This window comes from Numenius arquata, chromosome 2 (genome assembly GCF_964106895.1).
Source record: "Numenius arquata chromosome 2, bNumArq3.hap1.1, whole genome shotgun sequence".
Classification (NCBI taxonomy): domain Eukaryota; kingdom Metazoa; phylum Chordata; class Aves; order Charadriiformes; family Scolopacidae; genus Numenius; species Numenius arquata.
This window is the reverse complement of record NC_133577.1, coordinates 114,895,412-114,908,976: the sequence shown is the minus strand read 5'-3', so window position 1 is coordinate 114,908,976 and position 13,565 is coordinate 114,895,412. Positions and strand designations below refer to the sequence as shown.

Here is a 13,565-nt window from a genome sequence, read left to right as displayed (position 1 = left end):
CATTATGTTGTTTGTTGTTAGCTAAAATCACAGTGATTGATTATCACTGGTAGAATTCATGCTCACATTACCATGTCCCTGTTCTTGCGGTGTTCTATCTAGCCATAGCTAGTAGGTAAAATGGAAGTTGTTTACCTTCTGCTTTGCAGAAATTCAAAACAGCAAATTAAGTAATATTTTCTCCAGTAAGTACAAAGGACAACTAATGGTCACTCTTCACTGCAGATGAGAAGAGGCTTATTAACACGGGAAATTACAGAAAATAAATCAATAAGCTTTCTGATAGTTTCACTATGCATAATTCTTCTATGTATATCTTGGTTCTTTTCAAAGTAATGTTGGAAATAAATGTTGCAATTGTTCTCCCTGTGTAGAGTTCAACGTCACCTTGCATTTGTATCAAAGGCATTCTCCAAGAAAACTTTCTTAGTCCACTCTCTTCTGTAAATACCCAGTTCAACAAGAAAGGACTAAAAGGGAATTGCATGAGCAGCTCCATTCCTTCGCGAAGATCTAGCAACTCCCCTGTGTGTGAGAGTAATAAACCACCACCCGTGAGGAGAAAATAGTGGCTGTGAAGGTGCTTCATCGAGTGAGAATCCACTTGACATCCTAGTCATGTTGAACTCTTTAAAAACTTCTTGATGAACTCTTTAAATGAACCAGTGAGAAACACTGATTTTTTTTTTTCACCACAGTTTATTCTGGGAAAGCTAAGACAAAAAAGTCAAATAGTTGAAGTTACTTATTTTTTTTATTCTGTTTGAATTGAATGTATTAGCAAGTGAAGAGGATGGTAATTTAAACTCTGTTGTCAAAATACAAGCTAAAGTGGAAAGGTATATGAAAGATACTTCTTAAAACTAAATGATTACTGAGAGACTAGAAAATCAAGTAAATAGTAATTATCAATAGCCTCCATTTATATTTAATATGGAATAATAGTCTTACCATGAATTTTGAAGGTCACATGGAGAATTCTAACAACACAAGACATTGATCCGAAAAGATTCTAGCCATGGTCTGTGTTCCTTGTGCTGGGATTTTGCAGCAGAAGTTTATATCGCAAGTCATCTCTAGGGAACTGTTACCAAGTTGTTGTTGACTGGATCAGAGAGACCAGCCACTAAATTGTTATGAAATGTGATCTTTACCTAGTTTTCAGCATAAATCTGCCAAATGTAAGAGAACATTGTAAGGTAAATATTTTTGAACATTTCTAGCAGAAATAGGAAATGTAAACACAGTTCTTACAAAGGTTTTTTTTTTTTTTTAAATAGCCCTTCTATAAGGGACTTACAGCAATCACTAAGGTCTGCAGTAATAATTTTTGCATGGTGTTTTGGCTGTGCCAGATGCTACTAACTTGCTGTTATGACCTGAAAATGTTAGTTTCCATTACAGATTTTAAAGTGCTATGAAATGTGTTTGGATCAGATTTGTTTTTATTGCAAAAATGAATCCAACCCATAAATCCTCATATTAATGGATGGATGTTTGCATTAGAAACAGCTACTTACAGACCTTACCTATAAGTAAGGTTGTTTTTTGGTTTGGGGGTGTTTTTTTAAGCATAAATGATCCAACTTTGTTGCTGTGTTTATTGTCGGATTAGGTTCAGCTTAGACAAGTGCTCTTGGTCATTTACTGCTTTTAGGATAAACCCCTTGGGGAGTAGTCATGAGGAAACAAAAACAATGATAGAAAACAATCCAAAATGTGCTAACTCAACAAAAATAAATGTTTTTAATAGGTATTTTTATGTATAACTGTAAAATACTTTTTAATATATATCATGACTAAAATTTGAATTTTTAGCACCACAGAATAATCAAAATTTCATTATATAACTGACTGTAAAACTGGCAGGCAGGAGAAGATTGTAATCCTACATGAGTTGGTGGGCTGCTGTGATGAAATATAGTGAAATATAATGAAAATAGTTGCAATCCTTGAAGTATTCCAGTATCTTTTAGAATGACAAGATTTAGGTGACTTCAATACAGTGTTCTCCAAACTTAATCATAATATTCTTTAACCATGAATAAATATGACATTTTAAGAAAGTGTTGTCATGATTTTTGTAGTGAGAAATTACACCTTGCAAAGCGTTAAGAGCCAGTGAACATATGCACCGGGATGATGTAGCCTGTTGAGATTTCTGAAAACAGTGAAGAAGGTTCTTCACTAAAGGTTATTAAAGAAAAAACACAGCTGTGGAATTAAAGAGAATGCCCTTGTATGGATAATAACTGTCTGAAAGATAGAAAACAGATGGTAGGAATAAGTAGGCAGGTTTCAAAATTAAAGGAAATCACATGTAATTTTTTTACAACTTGTGATAAGGCTTTAGCTGTTTCTGCTGAAGTGATTGGAAAGCAGATACAGGAGTGAGACAGCAAAGTTTGCTGACAACACCATATTATTGAGAGTAGTAAAGGTGGGAGTTTGACAGCCAGGCATTGCAGGACTTCATGTTCCTGTAAATAACCGGGCAGTAAATAACAGGGAAATTCTATGTGGACAAATATAAAGTGATACTGTGTGTGTGTGTTTGGAACAATCCTAACTTTACCAGTATAGCTGTGGGCTTCAAGTTAGCTCTCTACACTCATGCACAAGAGGAAAAGATGAGCTCAGTAGCAGTCAAGAAAGAAAATGGGGAAAAAACCCCAAAAGCTAGGAATTGCTGGGAAAGGAAAAGAGAACAAAATATCATCATGCAGCTGTAAGAATTATGTTCTTTCTGCATCTTATGTGTTGTATACAGTTTGGACCTTATCTCAAAATGAGAAAAGTACAAGAAAGGATGCTTGAGAAGGCTGAGCAAAGATGGTGGAACAGGTAAATAAGGAACGGTGGAATAGACAAAAAAAAAAGAAAATCCAGTCTGCATAAGAGAAGGAAAGATGAAAGGACTGAAGAAAGTGAATAGGAAATGATTGTTCATACCCTCCTTCAGTGCAATAACTGAACAGTTTTGAATGAAACTAGGGGGTTCTGTGATTCTGTTTTGTGATTACCAAAAAAGCGTACAGTTTCAGAAAGCTTTGGGCAGATAAGACAAATCCACTAACAACTATTAAATGGACGTATTTTACAGCTTGTGTAAGGACATCTCTGAGCACAAAATCATTGAAAGTTGGAAGAGTATTCTTGGGAGGTACTGCTATATGCTTGTATTCTTACACTTGTAGTTATCTGCTGTTGGTCATTCCTGGTGGCAGGATAGTTACCCTGAGGGACCTCTCTGTGGTGCTGTGCTGTGTTTCTGGGACTGGAACTTGGTCTCAGTTTTGAAGGGTGGATTGAGTCTGTGCCTGGGAAGTCGGAGCTCCTGGATGATGGAAAAGGCAAATGTTGGAGGAGCAGCCAACACATTTCCCTTTCCATGATGATCCTGTGCTGGCTTCTTTCTCTTTTTCTGCCATAGATTGGATAATTTTGAAAAAATTACTTAAACCTCTTTACAGCTAAACTATCTGCTCTTTGTAATATAGTAAAACCAGAGATGCTTAAAGTTGCTTTATTCATCTGTAATCGTAAAGTGTTTGGAAGTCCTTGTGTCTGAGCCATTATTTGCATGTGAAATGTGGTGGTTTAATACCTAACCCTGGCACAATTTCATAGCTTTAATCATTTTGGTACTTAAAAAATAATCACATATTGTATTTACTCTATCAACAAATACAATACCATGAGATACTACCCTCCTTAAATGCTGAAGTATCCAGGGTATGAGAGGCAGGTTAGACTAATCATTGACTAGACAATAATCAGTCTAGTCGTACAACAAAATTTGCATTCTTTCAGTGATTGTCTAATTCAAGAAGTTTGGGGAGTGCAGTATAAAGAATGCCTTTCATTTCAGCTGCAGAGGAGATCCAGGATTTGCTGGGCAATGAGATATTTGTGATGTTAACAATCTAAATGATTTTTATTGATAATGACAGATGGTTCTTAGATAATGTGCTCTGAGTTGTCTGTAATATGTTCAGAATAAGTCTTCTGGAAGGTTGTACATCTGTCTTGCGATCTTTTGCTAAAATATTTAAATCAAGGTCATTGTTTATATTTGATTTTAAATAGCTTTTAGCTGGTAGTCTGCATTTCTGTACATTTAGAGATCAAACTGTTTGTAACTTCAAAAGCTACAAATGGAAAAGTGTAATAGGTAGCAGGTGTTAGAAAAGGCAATTATGCATTAGCTGTTTTACTCAATTTCCAAAACTGTCTAAAACTATCCATTGGAAATACTTTGTAGCCTAGACTTATCTCTGAAGCATGATGAATTTTTAAATCTATAGGGGGATATGCATTTTTTTCTCTAATAAATTGCATATTTAAGCCCATTTGGTTTCATTTAAAAGAGCTGAAGAAAATTGTATTGGAGAACAAAAAAAAAATTGGACAGAAAAATCTCAAGAAAAAGTACAGGTTCCTATGTACCTCCAGATATTTTATCGTGCAATTCCTCAAAAACATTTTCAGTTTCCAGTATTGCAGTTCTGGGGAATTTTTATGCTTTTAATTTTTTTTTAAGCCACTTATCTTGACTTTCTGGCCATGGCAGAATTTTCTTTATTATGTGATAATAGAACGAATTCTTGGGCTTAAAATCAGAATCATAGGTTATTATCAGAAAAAAAAAAAAAAGAATACTCTGACGATCTAATAGACTACCTGGGTAATACTGGTTTGTGATTCAATGTAAGAGAGGGCAAAACAAACAATTTTGCCAACAGCTACTGCAAATTGACTTTGAAAGTTAAAATACTGCTCAGACAGATTTCTTTAATCCTGCTCCCTTCTCCCCATGCTTTTCAAGAACTTACATAATGTTGAGGAGAGAGAAGAAAGCAGAATTAGTACATATTAATACCAAACCAAGTTCCTTTCAGTCCTTTCTTGTTCATGTCATGTAATTAAAGAAATGTAAGATTTTATTATACTCAAGTAGGATAACAAATAATCCAATACGTAAAATATCATGATTGATACTTCTTATTTTAAATGAAGTTTTCCTGCCTAAGACTATTCAGTCTTCCTACTTCTTCATCTACAAAAACAGTCTTCCTCTTTCTTTCCTCTTTTCTTGATCTGTTCTGCAATCTCAATCCAGCTTTATTTGGCTCCATCCTGTAACCATCATTTTTCTTCTTCCCTGCTTTCCTGTTTGATTGCAAATGCTCAGGCATTTATGATCTGAAGACAGATCATAGTTCACCAGGTATTGGTGAACTTAGCTGGTTCTTACTATGCCAGAAATTCTTCACCAGTGACAGCATATACTTCAGAGTGGACTTCTGGAAAACATTTGATGTTTACTTGTACTAACTGTTGATTTAGTCTTAAACATGGTCTGTTTTCATTAGACATTACTACCCTGTTTGCCTTCCAAATTTGAAGAAAATTTGTCACTTTTATGACATTATATTGTGTATTCCAAAAGAATAGAATCTTTTCATGTATGATTAAGGGCTGCTACTTGAAAGGACATTTTAAAAATTCATGTTAAAAATGAGAAATTGATTGCAGCTCAGTGCTGAGAAAAAATAGACCACAAATATTGTTTCTGTACTTAATTTTAAAAATTTAATTTTTTTTTCTTATTTTAGGGAGGAAAATGTTATAAAATATTATCAAAGGCTGAATTTAAAATAATACTGCATACTCTGTGATTTTATTTACACAATAAAGTAGGAAGAGGGTTGTTTTCTTAGAATTGGCTTTCTGCATTTTTTAGAGTTGTATTTGATTATTTAAATATTGCCACAATAGTATCTGATATGAAAAGTGGTAGCATCACTTTGCTTACAAGTATGTCGTCTTGAGATACCATTTTAGGCTTTTATATATGTTAACTTTCCATCCCAAGAGAAAAACCAACAGTAAAGTAGGAGACGTGGATTTTTGTGGAAGATGGTAGTGAGTACATGATTCTGTAAAGCTGTAACTTCAATATCGTAAATTGGACTTGAATTTTTCTGATTAAGACAAACTCTAGAGAGAAGTCTAGTTAAAATTACCATATGCTTTGTCTGTCCTGGGATTTTACAATGTTATTCATTGTAAAGTCATGTTATTCATGTAGAGTGTTTTCCTAGAGTAGTAAAAATATCACAGGATTTTATGATCAGAATCTTCCTTTTCTGGTTGCAAAATTAACTAATTCTCATTTTCAGTTCCAACTACACTTTTAAACTTAAAACTTCCCTGCAAATAATTGGCATTATCTCTTCTCTTGATTCTTGCTGGACAGGATGATCTGTAGGTTCTGTGGCTGCTAACACCGTGTTTGTACCAAGCCCTGGTAGCACACCCTGGTCTTCTGTTAGTCAGGGACAGAGGAGAAAGAAAAGTAGTAGGTGGAGAGTATTTTTCCTTCTCCAATTGTGAGAGCAGTGTGGTTATTTTATTGCACTGTTAGAAATGTTCTGTGGAATATTTTAAATACCATGCTCTTCTAGGTTAAATAGCAGTGAAATAGAAAATTTTTGTCATGTTACGTTTTACATAAGAGGTTGTTTCAGTTCACTTTACTCGAGCAGAACACTGTATTTCTCTAAAGGCTAAACTGCAGTTTTGAAATGACCAATAGAGAATATGGAAAAAAAAAAAGCTACACTTTTAAAGAACTACGATTAGATCTTAAAAATTATTTAGATATCAGCATTTAAGTATCCCTACATTTGTCAGATTGTGTAGCTCAATTTTATAATTATTATTTTAAAATGTTATTTTAATGATATTTTACATAGCATGAGTTCACAGTCATCACACTGATTATTAAATATCATAATTGTTTTTTTCAGTTCTCAGTGGTATAGAAAATAAAATTTAAAATTAATTTGCTAATACAAGAGAACTTAGTGAAGTCTTTAAAAGTAGGATCATAAATTTTTCTAAACTCTGAGGTATACTTATAAAAGCTTAATTTCTAGGGGGAGTTTCATAAAGTGACTGAATCTGCTGACTTGAACTAGAACAGAAAGCTGCAGGTCTGAATACAAATCTGAGTTGTAAATGTTTTGTGTTACAACGAGTAGAATTTTTTTGTTTAGGAAACAACTCTAATGCAGTCAGATATAGACCAAGATGTGTATTTTTAAAATGCTTAACAATTTAATAAATTTCTATAGCAGAATTATAATGAAAAAGCTACTACTGGTAGTAGAGTTTGATCTTAATACTGGAGATGAAGCATATGTTCATGCCACAATGTTGAGCTAGACGGTACAGTATTTCATGTCAGATACAAGTTAATGGATAACATCAGAAATGGAAAACACATCTGTGAAGAATGAATGTAAATATGAGAAATACCTCACCTTAATTCCCATTACAGATAATAGCTGTGAATAGGTTTGGCATACATGAAATGCAAACATGTTTGTGATACGAAGAGAGAGACATTAAGCTGGCATTTGTAGTTAGTAGTCAATGCCATAAAAATACACTTGGGGTATATGGTGATCAGAAGTATTATTTGTGTATTGAAAGGATGATATATTTTTATTTTTTCTAGTCTGAACCAGAGGGTTTTTCTCACTTCCACTTGTACGTCTGTGCTGCCTTCCTTGTCAGGTGGAGGAAAGAGATCCTGGAAGAGAAAGATTTTCAAGTAAGTGAAGGGGATATTTTTCAAGCACAGGGTGGTGCTTCTTAAATTTAGCTTACTAGAGTTATTGGGGATGAATTTATGACAAAGTAGTAGCAATTGCAGCAAGACTGACGGTGTCTGACTTCGTTAGAGTTGCTCCAAAACTGTTAGACCTGAAGTGATGGACTATAAGCAGTAGGAGATGTATTTTCTTTGTCCAAAACTGGAAAAAAAACCCCGCTGTTTTAACTGAGACAGACTTTGAGAAGATGATTTCTGGAGACACTGTCACAAGTAGAGCCTTGATATTTCACAAAGAGATTTTCTGAAAAGGTAACTGGATTCTTTTTTTAATCCTAAATGCATCACTGGAGTTATTTCTTTATAATTTCCCATCTGTATAATATAATCACACACTCTAACAAGTTGATGCTCATTCTTTCAAAAAAGCTAGTCAAGCAGCCTTTTAAAATAAGGACCCTGTTTTTCCGTAGGAAATGAAAGGACTGGAAGAGTATTTACTTCTGGTCCCTACATTTCAAAACCTTATGTTTTTCCAGCAGACCGTATTAGGGAGTTGTTTGGAATGGGGTTTGAATATGGTACATAAGCAAAAGATTTGCATACCCGTGTAGAATCATAGAATCATAGAATGGTTAGAGTTGGAAGGGACCTTAAAGATCATCGAGTTCCAACACCCCTGCCATGGGCAGGGACACCTCCACTAGAGCAGGTTGCTCAAAGCCTCATCCAGCCTGGCCTTGAACACCTCCAGGGATGGGGCATCCACAACTTCCCTGGACAACCTGTTCCAGTGCCTCACCACCCTCACAGGAAAGAATTTCTTCCTAATATCTAATCTAAATCTCCCCTCTTCCAATTTAAAACCATTACCCCTTGTCCTGTCACTACACTTCCTGACAAAGAGTCCCTCTCCAGCTCTCCTGTAGGCTCCCTTCAGATATTGGAAGGCTGCTATGAGGTCTCCCCGGAGCCTTCTCTTCTCCAGGCTGAACAACCCCAGCTCAAAGAAGTTCAGTTATGTTTGCGAACTGGTGACAGTTCACTTTCATAGAAATATTTTATATTGAATTTTACCTTATGATTCACATGCAATGCCTGAAAGGCCTTAAAGTCCTGTTTATAGGCCGACTGTAAACAAACCATGCTGCAAAGCCCCCACCATTGCCTGCCCCGGGGAAATGGCCCGTTACCAGCTTGTTTTCTCTCCATCTGACTGAACTCTGTTGCCCTGAACAAATGAACCATTGTGTAAATTTGTGTATCGCTTCAATCTATTTTATCTTTCTTCATAAAACGATTTATTCAGAGCACTTTAACTGTCATTGCCTATCTTTGCAATAAATAAAGGCCTAAGGGCACAACATAACAACTTTAATTTATTCTACCTGCTAACACTGTCAGATTTTCTCAATTTATGGTTTTTTATCAAAAACAACTTTAATGTTGGCAGCCATGCCTCTCAACTACAATTGTTCACTGTTAATCCTTCCTATTAAATTTTTCCTGTTGATTTCCTGCACCAAAGTTCATAATTTTCCGCTCTCTACTGAATCTATTACAACTATGTTTAAAGTAAATAATAATCACAAGGTACAGTACTATGAATATTTGTTTTGTTCTCTTTATATATGCAGATTTGTTTACTTATTTAATAATTAAGCTACTTCTTTATGGTTTAATTTCGTTACGGGCTATGTAAACTAGACTAAAGTACATAAATGAGGAACACACTGGAAGACATTTATCAGACTGTTTTAGCTTGCTTACAACATAGAAATGCAATTAGTAATTTTGAGGATCTGTAGACTAGTGCTAGTTTTATCACTATCATACGTTATCACTAAAAGGCTTGGCCTTCTTTATTGTGTAACATGACCTTTTAAAATGACTAAACTAAAGTGTTAGCAATTTTCCAAATGATACTTCTTTCCCACAGGCAAGAATAAAATCCATTATTCTTCTGCTTTGTTAATCATAGCTGTAGACCATAGCCCGATCTTCAAAGTAGGAGCTCAAGTAATAAGCATTTAAACTACATTGGAAAATTGGCAAGTTCAGCATGTGCTGTTGGAGTACTGTGATTGCATTGAATTCACATTATTGAGAAGTCATAATGATAGTACATTTTGTACTGAAATTTTTTGTTCTGTAAACTGCAGCAAGAATCATCAGAACATGCATCCAGTCATTTCTCTTGAACATAATGTGTGTTGTATTTGTTTTTCTGCGCATGACAGAGATAAGGGAAGTCTCTCCTAATCATCAGTCAGAGGTTCTGGTTCTTTAGAACTACTTGTGAAAACTCATGCTCTTTTTTTTACATGTCTGTTTGACCTGTTTCAGTACAATTCAAAACCTTACAGGAATTTTAAGGCAGAATTGTTTCCCCAGAGCATCAGGTGTGGTGATACGCCAGATGAAACACTGAGCAGGTTTTGAATCAAAGACCAGTTTTAAAGGAGTCGGTTATGCAATACTTTTTTCTTATTATTTATCAGTGATGTTACAGACAGGACGATGAAAGAACATGATCTTTGCTCTTAAGATTTCTGTTTCCATTCTCCTAAGTATATCTTGCTGCAACCTAAGCAATCAGTAAAAGTATGATGTTTATTCTTCCTCACGTGAATGGATTTAATTAAGAGACATATATCAAATGTTCAACCCTCCGTGATAATAGTTCCTTATTACAGACAATGTGTGTGTGTGGTTCTTGTTTTGGGTTTGATTTTTTTTTTTGTGTGCATTGTGTAGCAGAGAAAGAAATTTTGCAATGAAAGGAATTAGGCTGGCTGGATGAATACTACGGCATAATGCAACCTGAAAACTACTCTGTATTTGTTTTACATCTGTAGAATTAAATATTATGGTATCAGTCAAAATAAGTTTTGATGAGGGAAATAGAGGAAGAAATAAATGTTTCAGCTCAGGCCTCCAAATGTTCAAATAATCATGTGTATATTTTAAATGTATATATTGTAGATATACATGTAAGTAAGTAAACGTGTATATATAAACTTGTAACACAGGCATATAAAATTGTGTTGATGCTAATCCCATTTTTTTCATATTTGAAAGAATGTAACAAAATAATTTTCCTCCTGTTAAGGTGATAATCAAGTCATGATGGAAGTTGTCTTCATTTTAATCTAATTGAACAAATTATTGTTCTGACTGTCATCTATTTGGTCAAGTATAAGATATCAAAAAAGGCCTCCTCTAAATCATGAGATTTGCAGGTTAACATAAGTTTTAGCAACAGAGAAGTGAGGAGAAAGGTGATGCTTTATATGTAAATCTAGAGCAATTTACAGTGTTATTTGTAGAAGTTGTCCCATGTTTCTGCCTTATGAAAACCAGGACCTCTTGACTTCCCACAGATTATTCCATGCCACTTGTCCATTCATGTCCTTATAAATTGTTGCTGTCTGACTACTGTAAAATACAGCACACTGGAGAATGAAAGACAACTATTTCAAACTGTGGTGTCCCAAGAGAAGACATTTCCATTTTAGGAAGCTGGGGAAGGGGGATGTCATAGAATCATAGAATGGTTCAGGTTGAAAGGGACCTTAAAGATCATCGAGTTCCAACCCCCCTGCCATAGGGAGGGACACCTCCCACTAGAGCAGGTTGCTCAAAGCCTCATCCAGCCTGGCCTTAAACACCTTCCAGGGATGGGGCATCCACAACTTCCCTGGACAACCTGTTCCAGTGCCTCACCACCCTCACAGGAAAGAATTTCTTCCTAATATCTAATCTAAATCTCCCCTCTTCCAATTTAAAACCATTACCCCTTGTCCTGTCACTACACTTCCTGACAAAGAGTCCCTCTCCGGCTCTCCTGTAGGCTCCCTTCAGATATTGGAAGGCTGCTATGAGGTCTCCCCGGAGCCTTCTCTTCTCCAGGCTGAAATGTCAAATGTTTTTGTTTTTCTAGGAGTTTATAGTTGTTTACATTTCTTCCTGCTTAATAAAGGTATCAGTAACCTTTCCAGTAAGCTTTGATCCCATTTTGAAATCTATTTAATGCAATGAGCTATGAGATGCAATGTTATCTAATGAGGGCAAAAAGTATTACATGCCATTTTCAGATTTCCCAGGGTCACTTTTTGATAACAGTGAAACTATATCAATATGTTTTCAGGTAGACATTTTAAATATTTCATGCCCATGCGTAATACAGATATTAATAATATTGAAAAGAATGATAGTGGTTTAGTTACAGTTAGAGCTTGTTATTCCCTTGTGGCTGAGAGAGAGAGAGTCCACTTTACCTACATAGGATGCTCCACAAACCCAGGTATAGAAAACTAGTTTGGATGGCTCTGTAGCTTTATTCATACTTCAGATTAGCAGTTTTTACTTCACATTTTGGGGAACAGAGAACATGATGGGCAGACACTAAATGACTTTTTCGTCCTGGCTCAGATTTTCCTTTGTAACTGATGTGATGTTTTATAGGATCGAACGGGTCATTCCTGGCTTATGGTATTTCTGTTGATGGTATAAATGTTCTGTGCTAATGCACTGGTTCCATACTAGTGTCAGATTAAAACAAGAAAAAAAGCATTAGGTTTAATATAGATAAAAATACAATTTTTTTTTAATGTGATAAAGTATGACTTGCAATTTGAATGCAAAATGTGAAATTAATTTCATTTCTACTATCTAAGCTTAAGTAATTAAAGATCCAAGTAATGAAGACCTTTCTATTCATCAGCATGCCTTAGACTTTGACTTGTTACTCATTTTCCTAACTGCAGCCATAATCCCAAATTTCTCCTGAATTCTTGAGAGATGTGAATGGTTGATGCTGTTAAGTGATAAAACATTCAAGTATGATTTTGAGAATATTTATAATTAAAATATTAATAGAAAATGTGGCTGTTGAATTTAATGGTGGTGTGTACAGGATATCTGAAAGATTTGTAAGGAAACAGGACTTCAGGGACTAGATTCAGCTGTCAAGCTGAATATAAGCTAATAGTAAGGTTGGACTGGTTTAACTGTTAGATATTACAGATTTAGTCAAAATTTTCAGTTTAAGTAAGTTATCATTTTGTTGACATAGCTGAGCAATAAAAACGTATTCAATATGTTGTGGTAAGGAATCTGTCTTGCAGATTTTTTTCTTCGTGATTCTAAGGTACAGGCTTTTCTGTCTGTCTAACAGACATTTTCTCCCATGCTTGTCATCAGCTCACATCTTTATTACTGCAATGTCCTTTTCTTTGGCTTTGACAAATGCATTTTTTCTTCATTTATATTCACCCAGACTGCAAAGAAGCTGTAAAGATCATTTTTCAGTCCATCATTTTTTCTTGCTTTGCTTCTTCTTTAGCTCCCTTTTCTTTATAGCACCAAGGAAAACTTAGACACTTTCTCTTTCAAGGCCTTTAATGGACTAATACCAACACCTCACATGTCATCTCATATTCATTGTTGAGATGCTGACTGCCAGTTTATCGGCCAGTGATGACAGCCTCATCACATACTTGAGCTTGCAAGAAGGTATTTGTGTTATCTCCCAGGTTGACCGTCTTACTGAAATGGAGCATCTAATGCAGATCCTCAGTTACTTTCCTCTAAATCCTTATGTAAGATCTGTTTTTCTGCAATACCCGGAATAGATTTGACAGGTAGGATCGAGTCTGTTCTTAGCACTTACATTCACATTGACTAGTTTCGTGTTGCTTCTTTTTACTTTTCTGTGAATTTGTTGTCTCTTGTTTTATGCTTGAGACATAATATCTTTTGGGTAGTGACTGTCCTTTTTTTTCTGATTTATATAATCTTTAAAATAATGATTCCTTAATCATTATTTTATATAAATACTAATGAGTAAGTCTCATCGATCTCATGACCAAAATGACTGTGTGCACAATTTATCCTATTAAAATTTAGATAAATGCTCTTGATTTTTTCAGATGTTTCA

The 13,565-nt window shown here is 35.0% G+C and overlaps 1 protein-coding gene across 4 annotated transcripts in view; it reads left to right on the top strand.

Moving 5' to 3' along the window:
- The window catches only part of TBC1D22A (TBC1 domain family member 22A), a 180,648-nt gene that overhangs the window by 136,780 nt on the left and 30,303 nt on the right, over window positions 1–13,565 (top strand). For all 4 annotated transcript variants that reach the window (XM_074166614.1, XM_074166643.1, XM_074166632.1 and 1 more), the window contains one exon: window positions 7,529–7,624. In XM_074166614.1, the coding sequence (XP_074022715.1) occupies window positions 7,529–7,624 (96 nt within the window). The remainder of the gene's footprint in view (window positions 1–7,528; window positions 7,625–13,565) is intronic.